The sequence below is a fragment of the Balaenoptera musculus genome, chromosome 3 (assembly GCF_009873245.2).
Source record: "Balaenoptera musculus isolate JJ_BM4_2016_0621 chromosome 3, mBalMus1.pri.v3, whole genome shotgun sequence".
Lineage (NCBI taxonomy): Eukaryota > Metazoa > Chordata > Mammalia > Artiodactyla > Balaenopteridae > Balaenoptera > Balaenoptera musculus.
Window position 1 is genome coordinate 58,382,318 of NC_045787.1, and position 22,990 is coordinate 58,405,307.

Genomic DNA, 22,990 nt, shown 5'->3' on the forward strand with positions numbered 1-22,990 from the left:
GAAGTCTTAACCACTGGACTGGGAAGTCCCAATAGGAAATTTCTTTTTGGTGTTTCTGTAACTCTGTTATTGTGCTAGTAAAATATTTCTTCCCTTTAACATTAAAAATTATTCATAGGTATTGCTATTCCCCCATTTTTAATTGTTAGAGCCCCAGAAAAATGAGGACTAATATATTAAAGTCACAAAAAAACTTTGTGATAAGATATTACTCTGGGCTTTTATTTTTTTAATTTTCAAATAAAAATACCTTACTTTCTATTAGTTTAAATAATTTTTTTAGTAAAGTTCTCTCTCAAAGTTTACTTGGTAACATTGGAAATGATTTAGCCTTTTGGAAATAACACCGCAAAAACAGGATTTATATACTTTGATGATATAATCGGTCACAGGTTGAACCTATTAAAAAAATTAAGGCTAGTTTCTTTTTTAATTTAAAAAAGTTTTACTTAATTGCTTATATAAAAAACATTAAAATAATCCTACATACAGTTACAAAGGATGGCACAGCTTGAAAAAGTCTCTTGTAATTTCGAGGAAATGAACATGATGTATCCATGATGTTCTAAGAATATGAAATTTTAAAAACTAAAGACTTCTAATTCTTAGTAAAGCCAGAAGAATTAAACGACCTCAATAGGAACATATTCATTTTAGTCAACCACTTTTATGGACTGAATGCTTGTGAGAGACTGGGTGTGAGTTGATCTGGTTCCGAGAGATCTGGAAGCTGAGGTACTACTTTCAGGGTGAATGGTCCGGGGATATTTTGCTGCAGTAGCTTGCGGAATGGTTTGCTGAAAAGGCAAAAATATGCTTCAACAATTCAATAAAATTATACATACTAAATGTCATTTCATTATCTATAAATTAACCCAACAAACATTAGTACATGTAGATTCCTATTAGGGTCTTCCACTTAGAAAAGTCATCTTTAAAATACTTGAAGTAAAATTATATATATTATATCAAAACATTCACTGTGTATTTCAAAAGCTCTACGATACAGCTTTTACTTAAAATAAATGAATGGAATTTTTTGAAACAAAGATCCTCATGTCAGATTCTGCTTTAATAAGGTTTTCTCTTTAAAGAAAAGGAGAAATAACCTCTTTTCTTAAAGTATTTTATATAAATGTTTCTTTGTACATAAATAACTGGATAACCATTACAAATGGGAGAGATTCTTGCAACTAGGATGCAATTTTAGTTGCTAACCACCTAATCTGACCCTGACAAAAGAGCTATTTCTCCTTAGGGATGACAGGCAAGAGAACCTGTAGAAACAGATTCGTGGTACCACTGGCATCATGATCTACAAAACATGGCACAGGATGAAGCAGCACTAGGAGCAAGCAATTATGCAGCAGATGGGGCTCAAGTGTCAGAAATGTGATGAATGGTTTATTAGTAATAACTGTTTCTAGTAGTTCTAGTTCTTAGGATCCTGGGATAAAATGAAAAATAAAAATAGTACAGAGGACTGCCACTGTGCCTGTTACACAATCCAAAGTACGTAATAATGGAAGCAGTTTATGGCTATTGAATTTGTGCCCAATTACTGAAGAGTAATTGAACATACTAAATAAACAAAGGGCAGTTTGAGAGATAAATATCAGAAACAGGGGTTGTAAGTCTTTAGTTCCTTGGTTTTTCTTCTGTAAAATATCATTCCAATCAGTACAAAAAAACAGGTTGTCTGAATTAAAAATAAATACATGTGTGCTCTCTTTATATCTCCCTTACCTTATGAATGGACAGTCTTTCTCCCCCTATCCCTTTATAAACATCATATGTGCTGATAAAAATAGAAATGAGTTAATTTCTTCTCATCTTTGATACCTAATCTCACATTTTCAAAAATACGTAGAGAAGTCATCTAAGGACTTTCAGAGGCTGTCCAACCTATGAAGGCTAAGATGATCCTCTACCCTCGATGTGTTCTGTTTGGACTTGGTACCTCCATCTCAGTCTGCCACTTCACTGTGGTCACACTTTACCTGAAGCTAAATTTAAACAATCAATCCAGCTTCTTTTGACTTAATCATCTAGTAACAATCTAGTGTTCAGAAAAGAAAAGGATTTAAAATCATTCCTTTTATCTTTTTGACATATTAAGCAGACAGGAATGTTGCTTAACACTGAGAATTTATATAGAGGGCATTCTTTTTTAAAATCAATCCTTGTTTCTCTTTAGGGATATGTTCTTGTAACTTTTAGAAATTAAACTTTTTGAGACAATTGTTGATTCATATGTGATTGTAAGAAATAACACAGAGATATCCAGTGTATCCTTCTCTAGTAACTTTTATTAAGTTAAATTTGCTTATGGCTTTACAATTTACAAAGTGCCTTTACACATCTCATTTAATTTTCATGTTATCTTATTTAATCCTGAATCCTGACAATAACTCTAGGAGCTAAGTACTCTTATTGCTCCCGTTTTACACATGAAAAAATGGAGGCTCAAATATTTTACTTGATTTGTATACAATCACAAAGGCAGTAAGTAGCGAAACTGAGGCACTAACTCAGATTTTCTTGTTTTTTTGTTTTTTTTTTGCTTAAATTCCATGTACTTTCCTTTATATCACATGAATTTACTGCAACCTGATTTTTTTCCAAATTAGAAATACGTTGACAATTATATTTGAAAACGTAGAAGACTTCAAAAAATAAAAAAAGGAGGAAAAATTAAAAACCATAAAAGTAGGTGTTTCTTATAGTAAAAAATCTGCTACATGGACAGCACTTAATGAGTAAACAGTTTTTGTCTTTTTTTTTTTAATTAATGAGAAATCATTTATATACTTTACCCTTTTGGCCATCAATACACTGGATTAATTGTATTTGATAATTTTTATACTACTGAGAAGAAACAATGTTTCTGAAATTAATTTCCTGAAATAGGAAAGGTAGATTTAAAGCAGGTGTGATAATTATAAGTATATAAAGACTGTAATAGTAAAGGCAGAACAAGTACCAGTTGTCATGGATTTTGATCTTCTCCTCAACATGTCATTTAAGTGTTTATTAGTCTATCAACTCTCAGGAAAAAGATTTTTTGACAAGAAGTTATCAAAGGCAGACTCACCACTGTGACCGGATGATGTTTTTCCACAACGACGGAGCTCATGGGAGGAGAAACTCCCATTATAGCTAAACTGCTACTGATTCTATTTTTTGAAGCAAAATCACATCTCCCTGTGATCCGGGCTGTGATTGTTCTTCCAGCTTTCTGTTGTGCTGATGTCACAACCCTGGGCCCATACTAAAAAACAAAGAAATATTCAGTTGGTAGAAAACCCATGGCAAAATTTATGGTACTTTTGCTTCTATAACTTATAAAGAAAATACACTGGCACTTAAAATAATTGTATATGCAACCAACTCTAACATGGGGAAAAATTTTTAAACAATAAGGCAAAAAGCAAAACATAAAACCAAACACCCCTTTAACCTTGGTATACCAACTATTTTATAGGATTTTAGGAACTTCTAAAACTTTATTCTGAAATAATTATAGATTCATAGGAAGTTGCAAAGAGAGCATAGAGAAGTCCTGTGTATTCTTCACCCAGTTTCCTGCAATGATTACATCTTATATAATTACAGTATAATTACAATATCAAAACCAGGAGGCGATGTTGGAATGATGCCTGTGTATAGATCTATGTCACTTTATCACATGTGTAGATTCCTGTAACTATCACTGCAATCAAGATACAGAACTATTCCATCACCACAAAGCTCTCCCTCGTGCTGTCCTTTCTTTTTTTTTTTTTATAAATTTATTTATTTCTTTATTTTTGGCTGCACTGGGTTTTCGTTGCTGCGTGCGGGCTTTCTCTACTTGCGGCGAGCGGGAGCTACTCTTCATTTCATTGAAGTGGTGGCTTCTTTTGTTGCAGAGCACGGGCTCTACGTGCACGGGCTTCAGTAGTTGTGGCACGCGGGCTCAGCAGTCGTGGCTCGCTGGCTCTAGAGCGCAGGCTCAGCAGCCGTGGCCCACGGGCTCAGTCGCTCCGCGGCATGTGGGATCCTCCCGGACCAGGGCTCAAACCCGCATGCCCTACATTGGCAGGCGGACTCTTAACCACTGCGCCACCAGGGAAGTCCCTGTCCTTTCTTTAGAGTCATACCCATCTCCCTTCCCAAACAATCCCTAATTCTTGAACCGCTAATCTGTTTTATGAATTCCTGACCCTTATGGATAAATCATCATTACTCATATGCTTTTGTGTCCTCCCCTTTTTCTTATGGCATTGTTAATATACTTTTTTTCATGAATAGAGACCAGCTATCATTTCTTTTTGAATTTTATTTATTTTATACAGCAGGTTCTTCTTAGTTATCAATTTTATACATGAGACCAGCTTTTTTTTTTTTTTTAATTTAATTTATTTATTTTTGGCTGTGTTGGGTCTTCGTTGCTGCGCGCGGGCTTTCTCTAGTTGCGGCGAGTGGGGGCTGCTCTTTGTTGCGGTGCGTGGGCTTCTCACTGCGGTGGCTTCTCTTGTTGCGGAGCATGGGCTCTAGGCGCACGGGCTTCAGTAGTTGTGGCACACGGGCTCAGTAGTTGTGGCTCGCGGGCTCTAGAGTGCAGGCTCAGTAGCTGTGGCGCACGGGCTTAGTTGCTCTGCGGCATGTGGGATCTTCCTGGACCAGGGCTTGAACCCGTGTCCCCTGCATTGGCAGGCGGATTCTTAACCACTGCGCCATCAGGGAAGCCCCCCAGCTATCATTTTTAATGAGAGTTTTTATATCAACAAACTGCAGTTTAACTGTCCCAGTTCTTTTCCTATTATATATAGCAAATTTTTGTAATTTAAAAAAAAAAAAAGGATTTTTCTTTTTTTTTTGGCCGTACCACGCAGCTTGTGGGATCTTAGTTCCCCGACCAGGGGTGGAACCCAGGCCCTCAGCAGTGAAAGCACAGAGTCCTAACCACTGGAGCACCAAGGAATTCCTGGATTTTCCTTTTCCTTTGAGAGTTATTTGTAGAATGTATTGCAAAAAGCGAGATGATCGGGCTTCCCTGGTGGCGCAGTGGTTGGGAGTCTGCCTGCCAATGCAGGGGACACGGGTTCGAGCCCTGGTCTGAGAAGATCCCACATGCCGTGGAGCAACTAGGCCCGTGAGCCACAATTGCTGAGCCTGCGCGTCTGGAGCCTGTTTTCCGCAACAGGAGAGGCCGCGATAGTGAGAGGCCCGCGCACCGCGATGAAGAGTGGCCCCCGCTTGCCGCAACTAGAGAAAGCCCTCGCACAGAAACAAAGACCCAACACAGCCATAAATAAATAAATAAATAAATAAAATTAAAAAAAAAAAAAAGCGAGATGATCATATCAAAAGGTAATGTCAGGTTTTACAGTTTCTGTTGCTGACCGCTGGACAGTACACCAGAAAGATTACATTCACGTCAGGAGTAACACATACAGGTACTCATTTGTTTTTTTTCATGATCAACTAATTACATTAGCTGGGCAAAAATCAAAAGGAGTAAGAAAAAAAAGGGAAATGACCTATTTAAAAAATCCCAATATTTGTATCTTAATATCTGACATGGAAACAATGCAGATTATTGGTTGAGAGTACAGGGCTCTGAAGCCAGACTGTCAAAGTCTGAATTACAGTTGCATTAGTAATTGTGTCCACTGGCAAGTTACTCTCCCTAAGCCTCAATTTCCTCATTTATGAAACAGGGAGATCAGGCCCAACTGACTAATGCTAGCCTTTCACTTTCTGTTCAGATGAAGGGCAAAGTTAGAAGAGAAACTTTACTGAATAGCTTAAAAATCCAATTAAAACCCCTCGATTATTTCAAATGGAGTTAGAAAAAGTAAAGTGCCATCTATTGTTCAACTTTGTGAACTGCAATAGTACATTTGCTTGTATAACTGCTTAATATACATGTATTTTCAGTAAACGTGCTGCCGAAGCGAGCACATAGGTTTTTTTTTTTGTTTGTTTTTTTGTTTTTTTTTTAAACTACTTTATTTTATTTTATTTTTTTTTTATTTTTTTTATTTTTTTATTGATTAATTGATTGATTGACTGATTGCTATGTTGGGTCTTCGTTTCTGTGCGCGGGCTTTCTCTAGTTGTGGCAACTCTTCATCACGGTGCGCGGGCCTCTCACCATCGCGGCCTCTCCTGTTGCGGAGCACAGGCTCCAGACGCGCAGGCTCAGTAATTGTGGCTCACGGGCCCAGCCGCTCTGCGGCATGTGGGATCCTCCCAGACCAGGGCTCGAACCCGTGTCCCCTGCACCAGCAGGCAGACTCTCAACCACTGCGCCACCAGGGAAGCCCAGCACATAGGTTTTTTGAAAATATTTTCCACCATGAAATTCTGATATTTTATTTAACATACTGATGATGTCTGCAGAAAGGAAATAATTTTACAGGTGAAAATATTCTTTCACTGGAATGGTAATCCTCCCTTCTCCAGTTATTTGTCTCCTGATTCTCTGCAGTTTACTTTCCACACACACCTCCTTTTAGCTACTGGAAATTACTGAAGAAGACTAGAAAAAGTTTTGAATGTTCATAGGAAGCCTCTGTGATTCAAATGAAGAGAAAGATAGCCAGGCCTGGATCACAAATCTCTCTTCTTTTCCTGTTCCCAACAATAATGGTTTCATGTAAGGTAAGTAATCCAAGTAATGTATTTGTTTTTGCTTTTGTCAATATGGTTCTTTTTAAAAACAAGAAGACATATTTGAGGTAAATCTGAGTATTAAATAAGAAAGGAAGAAAACTAGCATGGCACTTACAGATTGATTTACTTGTGATTCTCCTTTCTCTCTCTCTAACCCTAAATGCTGTACTTATGTGAATGAAATTGAATGGGTGTCTGTTTTGAAGGAGCAGGATGTAGTTGGAGGGGTGGGGGAAGAAGAAGGGCTGTCTATATAATATTGTGTTTTTCAGGTTTCAAAGACTTCAAAATTATCTCAGGTGACCAGATTGTTTCAAAAAATAAAATAAAAAATAAAGTGGTAAGTACACTCATTCATTTGGTTCTCCTTATGCATGTTCAGATTCAGATATAAACCCAGATGTACAAATGGTGTAGTCATATTTTAAGAAGGGAATTTTGAAAAATCTAGCTCTATGTGTTATCTGGATATGCAACATGAATGACAAACCAGAAATTTAAATAAATACTCACTGTCTTTATTTAAATGAGATCATCAGTATAGGATCACACTTCAAAATGTGTAATCATGAAAACTAAACACAGCTTGCACGCATGTCAGGGTTGAATTTTAGTGTCTTATTTCTAAATCAAAACTCCCCCACACATTCAAATTTCTCTTAAGTCATATTTAAGAAATGCAAAATAGCAGATCTCAACATATTTTTCCCCAAAGTTAGTAGCTTCCAAAAGGCAGAAATTCAAGGGACTTCCCCAGTGGTGCAGTGGTTAAGAATCCGCCTGCCAATGCAGGGGACATGGGTTCGAGCCCTGGTCTGGGAAGATCCCACATGCCACGGAGCAACTAAGCCCGTGCGCCACAACTACTGAGCCCACGTGCCACAACTACTGAGCCCACGTGCCACAACTACTGAAGCCCGTGAGCCTAGAGCCCGTGCTCTGCAACAAGAGAAGCCACCGCAATGAGAAGCCCACGCACCGCAACAAAGAGTAGTCCCCGCTTGTCACAACTAGAGAAAGCCCGTGTGCAGCAACAAAGACCCAACACAGACAAAAATAAATTAAAAAAAAAAAGAAAAGCAAAAGGCTGGAATACTTCAGATGATCAATTGTCTGGCTGACTCAATGCATCCCTTAGCTGCAGAGAGCTGCCTAGCACTACGGCACCTTCTAATGGCCTGCATTAACTCTTTTTTTTTTTTTTTTGGCTGCGTTGGGTCTTAGTTGCGGCACACAGGATCTTTACTGAGGCACGTAGGCGTCTCTCTAGTTGAGGCGCGTGGGCTCAGTAGTTGCGGCACGTGGGCTTAATTGCCCCATGGCATGAGAGATCTTAGTTCCCCGACCAGGGATCGAACCCATTTTCCCTGCATTGGAAGGCGGATTCTTAACCACTGGACCTCCAGGGAAGTCCCTGTAACTCTTAATTAAGACCTAAAACCTACTCTGCCATCTTCCTTCCTCTCACGTAAGTGGTTAGGGTCAGGGAGGAGAGGGAGACAAGCAAATCTGAATCATCCCAGCACCTTTATAGAACTGTACATGCCTTTGTGCCAGATCCAAGCCAGAGTAGGGAAGAAGGGCATAGGGTTTTTGAAAAAAAAAGACCTGCAGAGGTGAGTCTCATAAGCTTGGCCTGTATCCCTGTGCCCTTCACTTGAGAGACACTGAATACAGGTTTAACAACAGGAGGCTGAGAAGTCAAAACCACAATACGCATATTAATAGCTTGATTAATTTAACTTCAGGTAAATTCTCCTACAAATACACCATCCTCATTCAGTACTCTTCCCCCTCTATGGACTCCTCTATTAGCAGCTAGTGACTTTAGGAAGAACAATTCCTATCTTCATTCCAATTATAAATGAAAACTTAAAACCTAATCAAGATGGAGTCACTACAGAGTAGTGTTAATATGTCTGCATCCAGGAAAAGGGAAGCTGTAGTTAAATAAGAATATACAAAAAAGCCATTAGCCTCCTAAGCCCTTGAAAATACCCACTAATTTCCTTTAAAATTAAAAAGTTCTTCATTTTTGTTTAATTATCACTACTGTGATAGAATTTTCAGGTATTCTTTTCATTACAAATTCATGTTTTAGCTACTTTGTGTATTAAATATTTTCTGTGGATTGGCCTAAAGACCATATAGACTTTTTTCTCCATGGGAAAATATGTTCTGAGTTCAAAATAGCCAATATACAAACAAGTTTGGAACCCTTTTCCCAACATAGGCACCTGAGTTAACTGTACTGACCATTTCTTCCTGTGTAGCGGAAGCTGTAGCTGTCGGTGCAGCGCCATGAGGAGCAGAAACAGGAAGGTGAACAGCGGAAGTGGAAGCAGCCCCGGCAGGAGTGATGGAAGCAGCAGAGGGAAAGGCAGCAGTGCAGGTGGCTCCCAGGGCTGCCGCTGGCGGGGACGGCGGCACTGCAGCCGCTGAGGACATCGGAGGAGCTGAAGGATCCAAATGAGAAGAATGTTCTTTTCCTTGAACACCAGGACCACACTCTTCCCTTTTATTATTTGTGAAGTCTGTCCCTATAAATCACAAATTAATTCCATTAACACTCTTCCAAGTTAAGATTACTTTAATCTTCCTAACAATGAAAATACATAATCTCTAAAATGTGGTCCAACAGAAATGTAGAACTGTGTCATATACTGGATAGGTTAACACTGTTCGGTTAATGCAGTTTGTCAGTGTTAACTGGTTAATGTCAGCATTAACCACTAAAGACTTCAGACCAGTTCCTTCAACATGTGAAAGCTAATGAATGATTTGCTCTTACGTAAAAAAAGAAATTATGTACTCAGCTGGGACCTTACAACCACTATAATAATATGGTCACATTGTGCCTAAAGATTTATGTTCTTTGCATTATTTAATACAACTATCCTGATAAATGGCCTGGTATTTAGATCTTTAGAATAATTTTCTGATATCACCATACCCTCTTCATTTACCATCTATTGCTCTTAGCCTAACAAAACCAATGTATTTTTAATTCTAGATTTTTTTCAGCAAACAATAATAAATCAATAAGTAACACTAAAATCTTTACTTTTGATACTGTAAAAGAAATGAGTTCTTGCAGGTAGATTATATGTCATGAACTAAGAGAATATTTGCACACTTAACTGATTTTAGTGACACATATATAGAAACCTTCTCTCAAAACTGAACCTTAATCTTAGATCAAAGGAATAAATAACGTCAGCTTCCAGAAGCCAGGATGAAGGGTCCCATTCTAGATTTCTGCCCCCCCCCCCCAGTATTAGAATTTGGTTAAAATTTCCATTTAAGACTACATCTTCAGGGCTTCCCTGGTGGCACAGTGGTTAAGAATCCGCCTGCCAATGCAGGGGACATGGGTTCGATCCCTGGTCCAGGAGCAACTAAGCCCGTGAGCCACAACTACAGAGCCCGTGCACCACAATTACTGAAGCCCACACACCTAGAGCCCGTGCTCCGCGACAAGAGAAGCCACCGCAATAAGAAGCCTGTTTACCACAACTAGAGAAAGCCCGTGTGCATCAACGAAGACCCAACATAGCCAAAAATAAATAAATAAAATATATAAATTAAAAAAAAAAAAAAAAGACTACCTGGTACCAAACATCAGGGTGAGGATTTCAATATTCAGTCACTGAGATGTTTCAGAATATATGAATAGAGGGCATTATGTAGCCCTATGTTGAAAAGGTTTTCCATGTTGTCCTCATTCCAGAAATTCCAGAAATTTGGACTTCTGTATAAGTTCTATCCAGAAATTTGGACTTCTGTATAAGTTCTTGTCTTAGACTATCTTTATATAAAATAGAGCAATAGTTACTTCATTAACAAAGTTTAATGAGGATTATAATGCATAGGTCCTTTGAAATAATTTGATGAAAGAGATGAATTCAACATAAAATACTGCTTTTGCTTTGAAAACAAAACACACACACATACACACTGAGTTTTAACATGTTTTTCATAGAAAGTGACTGATTGTCTCTCTTTTTAGGTGGGTGGCAGACTTATCAGATGTGGAACCAGTATAGTAATTATTCTCGCTTTAATTGGGTTATGTTTTTCAGTTGGAAAGCATTTTTCTACTGTTCCTAAAACTACTTTAAAAATTGGCAGGTATCCCTTTAAAGGCCATTTGTATTGACATATTTTGTCTACCTCTATAGACACTTTTATCCAAGCTATAGAAACTTTTATCCAAGCTATAAGATTTATTAGGATATTTTACAACATGAGATGCACTGCAGATTATGGTTAGCAGAGAATCAGAAGAGATAAAAAAAAAATATTTATTTTGCTTTAACAAGTAGAGCAGTACATTAGAAACATTGTATTATTAAAATCTGCATTATAAAAAACAATTGCTTTAAGGGGGCCAGAAGTAATTTTTTTTTTCTTGTGAGAATTTTTTTTTTTAATAAATTTATTTTTTTAATTTACTTTTGGCTGCCTTGGGTCTTCGTTGCTGTGCATGGGCTTTCTCTAGTTGTGGTGAGCAGGAGCTACTCTTCGTTGCGGTGCGCAGGGTTCTCATTGTGGTGGCTTCTCTTGTTGCAGAGCATGGGCTCTAGGCGCACAGGCTTCAGTAGTTGTGGCATGAGGGCTCAGTAGTTGTGGCATGCAGGTTCTAGAGCACAGGCTCAGTAGTTGTGGCGCACGGACTTAGTTGCTCTCCAGCATGTGGGATCTTCCCGGACCAGGGCTCGAACCCGTGTCCCCTGCACTGGCAGGTGGATTCTTAACCATTGGGCCACCAGGGAAGTCCCTCTTGTGAGAATTTTTAAAAATTTATTTTAATAGCTGTTATTAAAATGCCACAAGACAAATATCACAGAGCAAATCCAGCATTACATTACACTGAACTTTTGCCTTTAGTAGCTCCATCAACACTAGTGTGTACTGCTAACATGTGTCTTACTAGTCCTGTTATCTTTATTCCCCATTGTTATGGTAAACAAAGCACAAGGGGACATCCCTGGCAGTCCAGTGGTTAAGACTCCGTGCATCCAATGCAAGGGGTGCAGGTTTGATCCCTGGTCGGGGAACTAGAATCCCACATGCCGCACGGCACGGCCAAAATTAAACAAAACAAAACAAAGCAAAGCACAAGGCCACTCAAAACAGCTGGGATCCCAGAACCTGGCATTAGCTGCAGATGACAGTAGACTTAAAAGCAACAGGAGCAAAATAAATCATGTTGTATAATTATCAGAATACATTTTCTCCAAGTCCTGTTATGGATATTTGCCTGTAAGAGACATAGCTGTATTTGAACTTAAAATTTAAGATGGTAAATTTATTAAGGTGGTAAAACACTGTCCTAAGTAAATTCATAACCTTTTTTTTTTATATATAAATTTATTTTGTAACCTTCTTAAGTAGGTTATGAGAAATAGATTTCTTGCAATTGAATGTAGCAAGTTCTAATGATCATAATTTCTCACTGTACTTGTGAAACCCAGTATCTGTTACAAGTAGATAATTAAATTCTTCAATTTAATATATACAGCTTGCTAACAATTACAACCGAAAGCAGACTATCCAATCATTGGGGATGGTAAGTTTGTTTTTAGCATTAATACTCAATTAAAAAACAATTTACTAGAGAAATCAAGTACTTATTTGGGTATTAGCAAGATAAACCATTCAGCCTCAAGATTCTATGATTCTAAGTTTTTAACTTGCATGTGGGCCACACACCATGACTGCTTCAGAAAGAAAACGATTTGCCTTAACTCACTACCGTCCATAGTGCACACAATTGAAATAAAAACTGTTTGTTGATGCTTTAAAATGAGGGCATAACAAGCACAGACAAGTTATTCACAGGAATGAAATCATATTAATGATGGTACAAAATGAAACTGTCCTGATAAATAAACTGAGTTTCAAACAGGATTTAATACGAGGAAATACTGCAAAAATGTTCAATGTTTACATGAAACTTTGGAGGCTGACTTAAGACTGCAATAATTATATCATGAGTATCCTCTTACATGTTAAAGTATTTTTTGTCTTGTAAAGTGCTTTCAATTATATTTCACTGCATTCTCACAAGAACCCTCTATGAAGCCGGTAAGGAAGATTCATATTATCTTCTTTGTTCAGAGAAGAAAACTAAAACCCAGTGAGGAAAATAGGCCTTCTTGTAAATTGGTGGCAAAGCTGTTCTAAGCCATGTGGATGATAAAAGCCACTCAGATCCTAGCCAATATATGGACCTTTCTTGACATAGAATTATTTTACTCAACTTCTATAGATAGGCCTATATTTATATTTGTTGAAAATGAGTTTTAGTTGAGGACTCTCTTGCACTGGAAGACAAGCAATTTTTTAAAAATGGGAAACCAGGAATAGACAAGAAATATTTAATAATGAAAACAGTCTAAGGAATTTGGCTACTTAGAAAAAAACAGAAATGAAATTTTATACTTAAAGGCATTACCATTATAGTTTAAAAAGCCTCAAAATGATGTTACACATTCAAAGCATTATTATAACATTGAGCCTAAATACTTGAGTTAACAGTTTACTTGATCAGATATAAGACACTGTAAGTAACCATGACTGAGAGAATTTTCATGGCAGATTTAAAACTGGATATAACACCATGATATTAAAAATAGCAGTGCCTGGATAAGACATAGGTACCGCAGAAAATTAGTACTGCAGACCACACCAATCACTGAAATCTCCTTAAATCCTTTTTGAAAGTAGGCAGAGAATCTTAAACAAAATACTAACCTGTATCACCTCTGTTTTGAAATATAGTCATGGCTTCAAGATTTAATGCACATACACCCCTCATGAAAGCTTTCTTCATGGAATCTTCAAAGTGCTCTTTTTCATGCTGCATCCTTTGGATCTCAGCTTTTGCATTTTCCAAAACTCCAGATAACTAAAATCAGGAAAATTTTTAAAAAGAAGAGAAAAAAATTGAGACACAAGGAAGAATATCTATTGTTTAAAAAGAAAAAAAAAGAGACTTACACTGTGAAGTTATTTTTGTGTGAAATACTAAAATCACTTTACCACATACCTCTTCTGCTGTGTCTCAATTTATTTTAAAAGATACATCTAACCTCTATTGTCTCCATCAACAAACCATTTTCATTCCTAACCATAAAGTCAAGGTTTAAACAAAGGGAATTTTACACCAGTCCCAATCCTGATTGATGTGTTCTAATTATACAAAATGATGTTATTTCTCACCATAAAATTTTTATGTAGGATACTAAACGAAAAATATTAAGAGCCCCAAATAGCCCTCACCTCTTCAGAAAAAAATAACTAAATGCCTGCAACAGTAACAGATTTTTCTTTTTTTTTTTTTTTTTTACTAGATGTTATCTATAGAATTTAAAGTGCAAAGTGCCATTAGGTACAACACTTTCCCACAGACCAGATCTAAAGGGACTGCATGGGACTCCCCTGGTGGCGCAGTAGTTAAGAATCCGCCTGCCGATGCAGGGGACATGGGTTCGAGCCCTGGTCCGGGAAGATCCCACATGCCGCGGAGCAGCTAAGCCCGTGCGCCACAACTACTGAAGCCCCTGCGCCTAGAGCCTGTGCTCTGCAACTAGAGAAGCCACCGCAATAAGAAGCCTGCACACTGCAACGAACAGTAGCCCCCGCTCTCCGCAACTAGAGAAAGCCCAGCGCAACAATGAAGACCCAATGCAGCCAAAAAAAAAAAAAAATAAAAATAAATTAAAAAAAATAAAAAAATAAAGGGACTGCATTTTTTTGCATGTCATTTTCAATTGCAGAAAATTATTTGCATAATAAAACTTTAAGAATTTAGTGTTATAATGATGAAAAAAATTTTTTTCCTCTTAATATTTGATTTCAAGAGGCCTACTGCATTCTTTAGTATGGTTTTTATCTTCATTTTGGGTCTCAAACGTTTTCCCACGAAACAATGTTAATATTGTTATAAGTCTAAATAACGTCAATTTATATACAACCACTTTATACCAACCTTATAAAAACATAGTATATTTAAAATAACATCAGGATAAACACTTTTGTTTTTGGTCTTTATTTCTGGCTAAATAAAGGCCAAAAGAAGCCTAAGAAAGTATGCTTTCTTAGAGATGTAAGGGTCTGTGGCTGATTTACATTTCCAAGAGAAATGTACATGCAAGAGATTTAACACAGGTTTGGAGGTCAAAGTTATAACTATTTAAAAGAACAAATAGTCTGTAAGTCTGACTAGTACTGTTCGTTCCCAGTAGTCTCATTTGAACCCACACTGCACTGAATGAAATTGGAGGAATGGGTTACTCTGCCTAACTGTAAACTAACAGTGAGTGATGCTACCCATCTTTTTTATTTTTATTAAAAAAAGTGAAAATAAAACAAAGTTTACCACAGCAACTTTGGCTTCATAGTCATTGGAAATCTGGACACAGACTTCCTCAGCTCTTGCTTGGCAAGCTCGCTCCACCACTTCTTTCCACTGCTTCTGTACTATGGCCCGCCAGCCTCTCCAGACTTTCTTCAGTAAAGTTCTCTGGAAGTACTGGTCAGCTAGTTTACTTTCATAAACCTAAACGAAAGTAATATACAACCTCAAAAACACAGTGGACTGGTAAAATATACTGGCAGTAATAACAAAAAATATAAGCCTGAGGGAAGCAGGGTACATGCGTTATCATTTAATACTGTGTAACAGTGTTCTTCTCATGTGCAGATGGGAGAACAGGCTTAAAGAGGTTAAGCAACCTGCCTAGGTCACACAGGCAGAAAGGGAAAAGCCAACCCTGCCTCATTCCAGAGCCTAAGCTCTTATCCATTACATCATTGCTTTATGCAACTAATCAAGGTAGGGGGAAAACAAAAAAACAAATGAAAGAAAATGAGTTAATTTGCCCCTTGCCATCTTGGTTATGAATTCACATGACCTTTTAGCTGAAAACAGGACTAGGAGCTGGAAGGCAGAAGGGGTGGTGACCGTGGCTCCAGATGGCCCTGCTTCCTCTACAGCTTGGTGGCCACCACCATAAGCAGATTAATTTAATTTACATACTTTACCATCATATTTAGTACCAAAATGATCCTAGTAGGAACATATGCTATTCTTCTTTTATCAATGAATTTAAATTCTTTTGAAGGAGCACTTCCAATTTTTGATTTTCTTAAAAAATGTTTTTATTCAAAAACTGATGGCAACTTCAACTATTTCAACTAACAGTTGAACATATTCTCATTATGTCACCCAATAAATAACTTTCAAAATATGACTCAGTTTTAAATAGCTCTTTTAAATATGGTTAATGTAGATTTAATCTATTGGGATTAATTTTTTTAAAAAAGCACTAATAAGTATTCTTAAAGGAGAAATCCTATTCCATGACAGTAACAGTCTTTTCCTTAAATATTAGTCTCTTAGAACTAAATGCACAAAGATTACTCCATGACTCACATGGGCATCATATATAAAAAAATTATATATATATATATATATATATATATATATAAAATCTCCATCCCCTACACTCTTTGAGTCTCTGTATTCTGCCTTCTTGTGGGATACATATATACTTTCATACTTTTCTACTTCTGATACAATAATTTACTATTCTCAGCTTATATTTATACTGATATACTGATTCAGCTCACTTAATTAAAATAAAAGATATTCAAGTTTATATATAAACTAAGGATAATTTTTAAAAAGCTTTATGGACATGGATTTCTTTAATTCTTATTAAGGCAAGTTATGCAACAAACGTTTATGCAATTTTATAATGTATAGATATAGTATTGCCTCTTTATGAAGATGATATATTCAGGCATTTTAGAAGTAGAAATAATATAGAAAGCATATGATATGCTAAAGGTGATAAATTCATGTGATAACATCTGAAGTCAAATCTGTTAAAGGGGATTCCACCACCAGGACATCTGTAATTTAGGTACAGTCCTTATCAACCTACTATGAAGTAGAAAATGATATATCAATAAGTCTATAAAATATAAGAAGTATTTTTCCCAAACCATACCAAAATCAAGTTCCTTTAAAACAAGAGTAACATTAAATTGTTAATTCATTTTGACTTATTAAAAAAATTTTTCTTTGACTTGAACAAGAGTTCTAATACATGATTCTAAATGCTTCTGGGTTCAGAAGTCTAATAAGTGTCAGTCTGCTTTTCTTTTTCACACTTACGTCCTGTCTGGATTTGACATGGCTGATTCGCCAGCGGAAGAATGTTCTCATCAACTCTATCCTTTCCTTTTGCTTGCCTATGGCATGAGACAAGCTAGAAATCACCTGTAAACAGCAATTAGTAAACTGGTTTTTTTATATATCAAAAAATGCTGGAGAGAGTACTTACGGATCACTACTGTGTTCATCCAGTTAACCTCATTAAAAAAACGTTCCCATATGAATACACTACTTATCAATGAATGAAGGGGAACAAAAGAGGAAAGAAATCTTCATTATGTGTATCCTGGTAATAATCGGTAAAATGTTTATATACAGTATATGAAAATTAATATGATCACTGGAATTTAATTCAAGAAAAACAACCATACATTTGAGAGTTTTACTACGTATACAAAATGTTTTTATTCACTAGACTTGAGGGCAGAGACCAGGTTTAAAATATCTTTCTAGTCCCTAAATACCTTCAATACCTTGGATTAGAAGTTTCTCAATAATTGTTTAATGATTTTCTGGATTCAACAAACTCATAAAAGCAAATAATTGTTACACTTTGATGTACTTTTTCAGTGATATTATTCCTGTTCTTTTTTAAAAAAAAAATCTATGAAGGCTTTTAAATCCCGAGATAATATTCTCTCTTATAAAGAACTGAGTAACTGAAATATATATCTAAAAATGGCCCCATTAAAAAGAGATTTGGTAAATTAGGCATATTTACTGAGAGACATTTATTCTGGTTCTTTAAATAATTTTCAAAAGTGGAAAAGGGCAGGAATTCTAAGATACTAGTAATAGTCCATTAAGCTGTGTAGTGGCACATGGCTGTTCACTTTATTTTCAAAAACTGGACATGCATATATACTCTTTGCGTGTGACACTTTTGAAATAAAAAAAGTAAATTTAATAAAATATTTTAAAACCTTAGGAGAGAATTTTGAGGGTAATAGAGAAAATGACTAACATTAGTATCTATTGTTTCAAAAAAGCAAACTACGTAAAATGATCAATTTTACACTGCACCCCATAACACCCCCAAAAAAGTATATTTAAAAAAAACCGATAATCTTATCTAGTTCATTAAAACAGTGAGTGCTGCATCTGCAAACAAGTAGCTGAGGTGTCTGCTGTGAGTCCCTCTTCTCTGAAGGTCACCATCCTCCTGGGGGAGCTACAGATTTGCTGCCCATCTGCTTTGTTCAAGGTGCCGTTGGGAAGCACAAAATTAGCACAAATTTGAACCCTACTCTCAAGTTCTTAAGAGGCTGACAGAAAGTGAAATAAACAGTGCTCTTGTGCTTATCAACAAAATGAAGGACTTCATTAATGAATAAAGACATATCACAGATAGAATGTGGGATACTTACGCCCCTCCGAAAGGATGGTTTAAAATGTGGGTAATGCTGGTTCCCTGACATTCTCTTAAGGGCAGTTAGGAAGAAAAGATTGGGAAGTAAAAACTAGTGTTCCCACACTTAATATGCACTCTTAAAGCACACCAAACATGATGGCAAAGATAAAATGACACGATCCTGGCACATTTAACGTGAAGAATAAATCTTATTTCTATGCATCTATTATTCTACCAGTTTCTGAAATGATCTTCCCTTTGTATCTTGTAATGATCTAAACAATCAGTTCCTGGCATTTATTACCTAGCAAGACATTTACTGAATCTCAGTTAAAAAGCAGTATGAAAAAGAAGACCTCATCTTTTCTCCCAATGGAGACTTCATAGGTTTTTTGCAGCTCCTTCAAGCTGTTGATCTGGCTGCACAGTTGTTTTATATCTGCTGCATGCTTTTCTCTCTCTTTTTTCATTTCCATTCGGTGCCAGTCAATAAAATTCAGTCTCCATTTACTTAGTTCAGATATGACGTTTGTCTGAAAAATAAATATACTGACAATTAAGTAGTCTGTTCCTTAATACCGCTTCATAAAATGACACTGAAATTAAGAAAAATTTTTAAAAAATCAGATCAACATAAGAGCTATTAAAAAAAATCCACTAATGAAAACATCTGCAAGTTCAACAGTCACAGCTCTTCTTAGTTCACATTCTCCATACTAAGGACATGATTTTTTTCCCCTATTTTAAGTTACTTTGTATGAAACCTTAGTGTCATTAAAAATTTTTTTAGGTCTCATTCATTAATAAACAGTTCCTTTGTTTACTCAAGGACTTAAATATCCATATTAAGGTGGATCAGAGAAAAAGGAAATGCAGGACTATGGCCTAGGCTGAGCCACAGGACTGGGATATTATTTATATAAAGATGAACAGTGGAAACCATTGGAGTTGATGCTTTCTTCCTCCAAATCATTCATCACAACAGCCACCTTACAACAAATTGCTAAGACTGATCCCTTTTCACCCTACTGACTGGCATAAATAAAAAGACCAAATAATCATGTTATCAAAAATTGGATAACAGTATCAAAAAACTGGGTAACAGTATGGTTAACTGAACAGAGGACAATTTTTAAATGGTTGGTGGTACATTACTCCAATGGACTTAACGCCACGATTAGAAGTATGAAACCTGTTCCCTGGGGAAAAATGATAGAAATTATACTAAAAGATTACTTCTAGAATTTAAGGTTCCAAATAATGGAGAAAATATAGATGCCACAAAACTCTCATGACCATAATTTCTCCATATATGTGAATACTCAGCTTAGTTTTCTCAAACTATGTTTCAGAAAAACTGTCATTTTCTCCATTATATTTTAAATAGCAGAAAAACTGCCATTTATGGATTACTTTGTTTTATTTAGAGACCACTAACACCACCAAAATAAAAATCAATTTTTACTGATTTATCAGTTATACACTGTGGTTGCTATAAGATTGGCTATAAAATGAATACATGTTGCTAAAATTGGGTCTTATGCTTCATATAAAAGGAAACATTTCCACTAGTCATAGGTACGAGGTGGGAAAGGCTCAATAGGTGTCTCTCTCAGTCACACAGGCTGAGCCTTTCAAAACATCTTGAGAAGTTCAGTAGCACATGCAGAGCTGTTCCAGCAACTATTTAAAACCTTGCTATTCAAAGTATGGCTTCTGAACCATCACCTGGGAGCTTGTTAGAAATGCACCATCTTAGGGACTTCCCTGGTGGTGCAGTGGTTAAGAATCTGCCTCCAATGCAGGGGACATAGGTTCGAGCCCTGGTCCAGGAAGATCCCACATGCCACGGAGCAACTAGGCCTGTGCTCCACAACTACTGAGCCCGCACTCTAGAGCCTGCAAGCCACAACTACTGAGCCCACGTGCCACAACTACTGAAGCCCGGGAGCCTAGAGCCTGTGCTCCACAACAAGAGAAGCCACCACAATGAGAAGCACGCACACAGCAATGAAGAGTAGCCCCCGCTCGCCGCAACTAAAGAAAGCCCATGTGCAGCAACGAAGATCCAATGCAGCCAAAAATAAATAAATAAAACTAAATAAAAAATTTAAAAAAAAAGTGGTACAGGTCTAACTATGTGCGTTTCAAAAAAAAAAAAGAAATGCACCATCTTGGACCATGGCCAAGACCGACTGAATAAGAAACTGCAGTTTAACAGAATCTCCAGGTGATTCATATGGACGTTAACGATTGAGACGCACAGATTTAAGACACTGGACTGATCTAAGGCAACTAAAGTTGTTTGTTTTTTTTTTAACTTTTTAATTCAAAGAAAAGAAGAATAAACAGTGGAATCAAGAGCAAAACTGCTATACTACATATTAAACAATGTAAGTGAACACTGTAATACCTTAAGACCTGAACTCCAATGATCAAGCACATTTTCCATCTTTTGAAGGTTTTCATCAGAAATAAGAAAATCGGTCCCAACTACTTCATGGGCATCTACAGGACTAGAATTAGACCTTGGTGAGGGAGAGTCAACTAAAAGATTCGAACTGAAAAAGTCCATAACCAGGTGAGGTGACTTCCTTGGGGACGACACTGGTGATGACCCTAGAAGAAAAGAAAAGTTGGAGTGGTTAGCTAAATTGAAAATAACCCAAATTGGTAAGGAGTTATACTGGAAGCCTACAAGATGTCAGTTATCTATGGAGGCTGAGGAAAATGCAGAGAATGGACTTTCAGTGTACTGAATCTGGCTATTTTAAATTTCAGTATTGTCACTGATTTAGGACTGACCAGCACAAGAAGTCTCCTACACTTCCCTCCCCCACCCACAAATGACCTCTATCCCAAATAAGGATGTTTCATATACCTAGGTATAGCCTGAGCTGAAACTATTATCATTCACATCATCATAGCAACATTTACTAAGTGCTTTTTATGTTCCTGTAATAAAAACGTCATAAGGATTAGCTCATAATACACACTACTCTAAGAAAAAGGTATTATTATCTCCATTTTACTGATGAGGAAACTGAGGTTTAGAAAGGGTTAAGTAATTGACCAAGGTCAGAGTGGCTGTATATAAGTCATTATGACTTTATGTAAAACAATGGGGTGGGGTTTTTTTAAAAATTAATTAATTAATTTATTTATTTATTTTTGGCTGTGTTGGGTCCCCGTTTCCGCGCGAGGGCCTTCTCCAGTTGCGGCGAGCGGGGGCCACTCTTCATCGCGGTGCGCAGGCCTCTCACTATCGTGGCCTCTCTTGCTGCGGAGCACAGGCTCCAGACGCGCAGGCTCAGTAGTTGTGGCTCACGGGCCCAGCTGCTCCGTGGCATGTGGGATCCTCCCAGACCAGGGCTCGAACCCATGTCCCCTGCATTGGCAGGTGGACTCTCAACCACTGCACCACCAGGGAAGCCCCTGGGGTGGGTTTTAACACTACTAAAATTCAACACTATAAGAGACTAGTTTAGTTTATCAGACACTCAGTTGTAAGGCACCCTGTGAGCCTCCAACATATAGGTGAGAAATATATGTATCTATATATATGTATGTACATAAGTACATCACTCCCACCTCCTTCCCATGTACATGGGGGGTTGGTGTGAGAGCCAGAGCCAGAAAGAGAATTGGTATCTATCTTTAAAAAGCACAAAAAATAGAAAAGTTACTATTTTATCACACATGAATATTGGAATTACAGACTATTCATCATAATTTCTCATGTATCTCACACTTTTACTATAAGGGTCCTAATAACCAAGACTGAAGGGCTTTCCTCTTTTCCTTACTGAATGTATCAAACAAAGAATAATCTACTATAGAACTTGTTATTTAAAAGTAAATCTTTCCAGAATACTTTGCAAAAGGGAAAATCGTTCCCTAATACATATATTTTGTGTAAAAAAATGTATCAAAAAATGGTTCAGGCTAGTCATACAATGAAACACTACCTACACGTTCTGAAGATGGTTAAGGAACCCAAAGAAAAAGGCAGAATGACAAAGTACGTGAATATTCTCTTTTACTACAATTAGATCTGCACTCAGGGAAAAAGCATGGCTCTGCTTTTTTTTGTTGTATTTAAATATATACTCACCTTTTAAAAAATAGCATCAACTTAATAATTTGGGAGGCTCCAAGTCTTCCATTTATAAGTGAGAAAACTAAAGGATAGAGGCATTTCTTATATGGTGGCTTAAATGGTCCTTACATTAAATAACACTGAATCACATAATAAGAAAAGTCTATTTTTATTATTCTATGTGAAAGAAAAAGTTTCAGTCTGGTGTTAGTATGCTTTTACAACCTCTTTAACACTTGCTAATCTCACCCTTCAACAAAGAAAAAACAGACTTCAGGCTGAACATATCATCACTACTAGTATTCAATCAAAATTTAACAACTTTGTTTTAGTTGCATTTATTTTAACCATTGCTTTCTAATTGTAACAAGTATATATTATTTTTATGCGATAATCAATAATGACAGATATAAATTTTCCTTTTAAAATGGATTTAAGCTAAAAATGAATATATCTAAAGAAAAACACTAAATGATAGGCCAGATGGTATAAAGATGGGACAAACATCATTAAGTTTGTACATGGATGCCTGAAAGTTGGGAAATAATGTTCTGGTTTATGAAAAAAATTAAATTGGCCAAAATGATATCCCATTAAATCTTTAAAAATATCTGCCCTTTGGGACTTCCCCGGTGGTCCAGTGGGTAAGACTCCACACTCCCAACACAGGGGGCCCGGGTTCGATCCC

General features: G+C 36.8%; 1 protein-coding gene across 8 annotated transcripts in view; it reads right to left on the reverse strand.

The window, feature by feature from the left end:
• POC5 (POC5 centriolar protein) overlaps positions 1-22,990 on the reverse strand; it is a 36,399-nt gene continuing 13,409 nt past the window's right edge. For 3 of the 8 annotated variants that reach the window (XM_036849155.1, XM_036849156.1, XM_036849158.1), the window contains 8 exons: positions 20,617-20,822; positions 18,560-18,736; positions 16,853-16,957; positions 15,050-15,229; positions 13,423-13,576; positions 8,920-9,203; positions 3,095-3,271; positions 3-797 (listed from right to left, as the gene is read on the reverse strand). In XM_036849155.1, coding sequence (XP_036705050.1) covers positions 654-797; positions 3,095-3,271; positions 8,920-9,203; positions 13,423-13,576; positions 15,050-15,229; positions 16,853-16,957; positions 18,560-18,736; positions 20,617-20,822 — 1,427 coding nt within the window. In that variant the 3' untranslated portion in view covers positions 3-653. Of the gene's footprint in view, positions 798-3,094; positions 3,272-8,919; positions 9,204-13,422; positions 13,577-15,049; positions 15,230-16,852; positions 16,958-18,559; positions 18,737-20,616; positions 20,823-22,990 lie in introns of all 8 variants that reach the window. The other 5 variants (XM_036849163.1, XM_036849164.1, XM_036849161.1 and 2 more) reach the window with 4 other exon arrangements.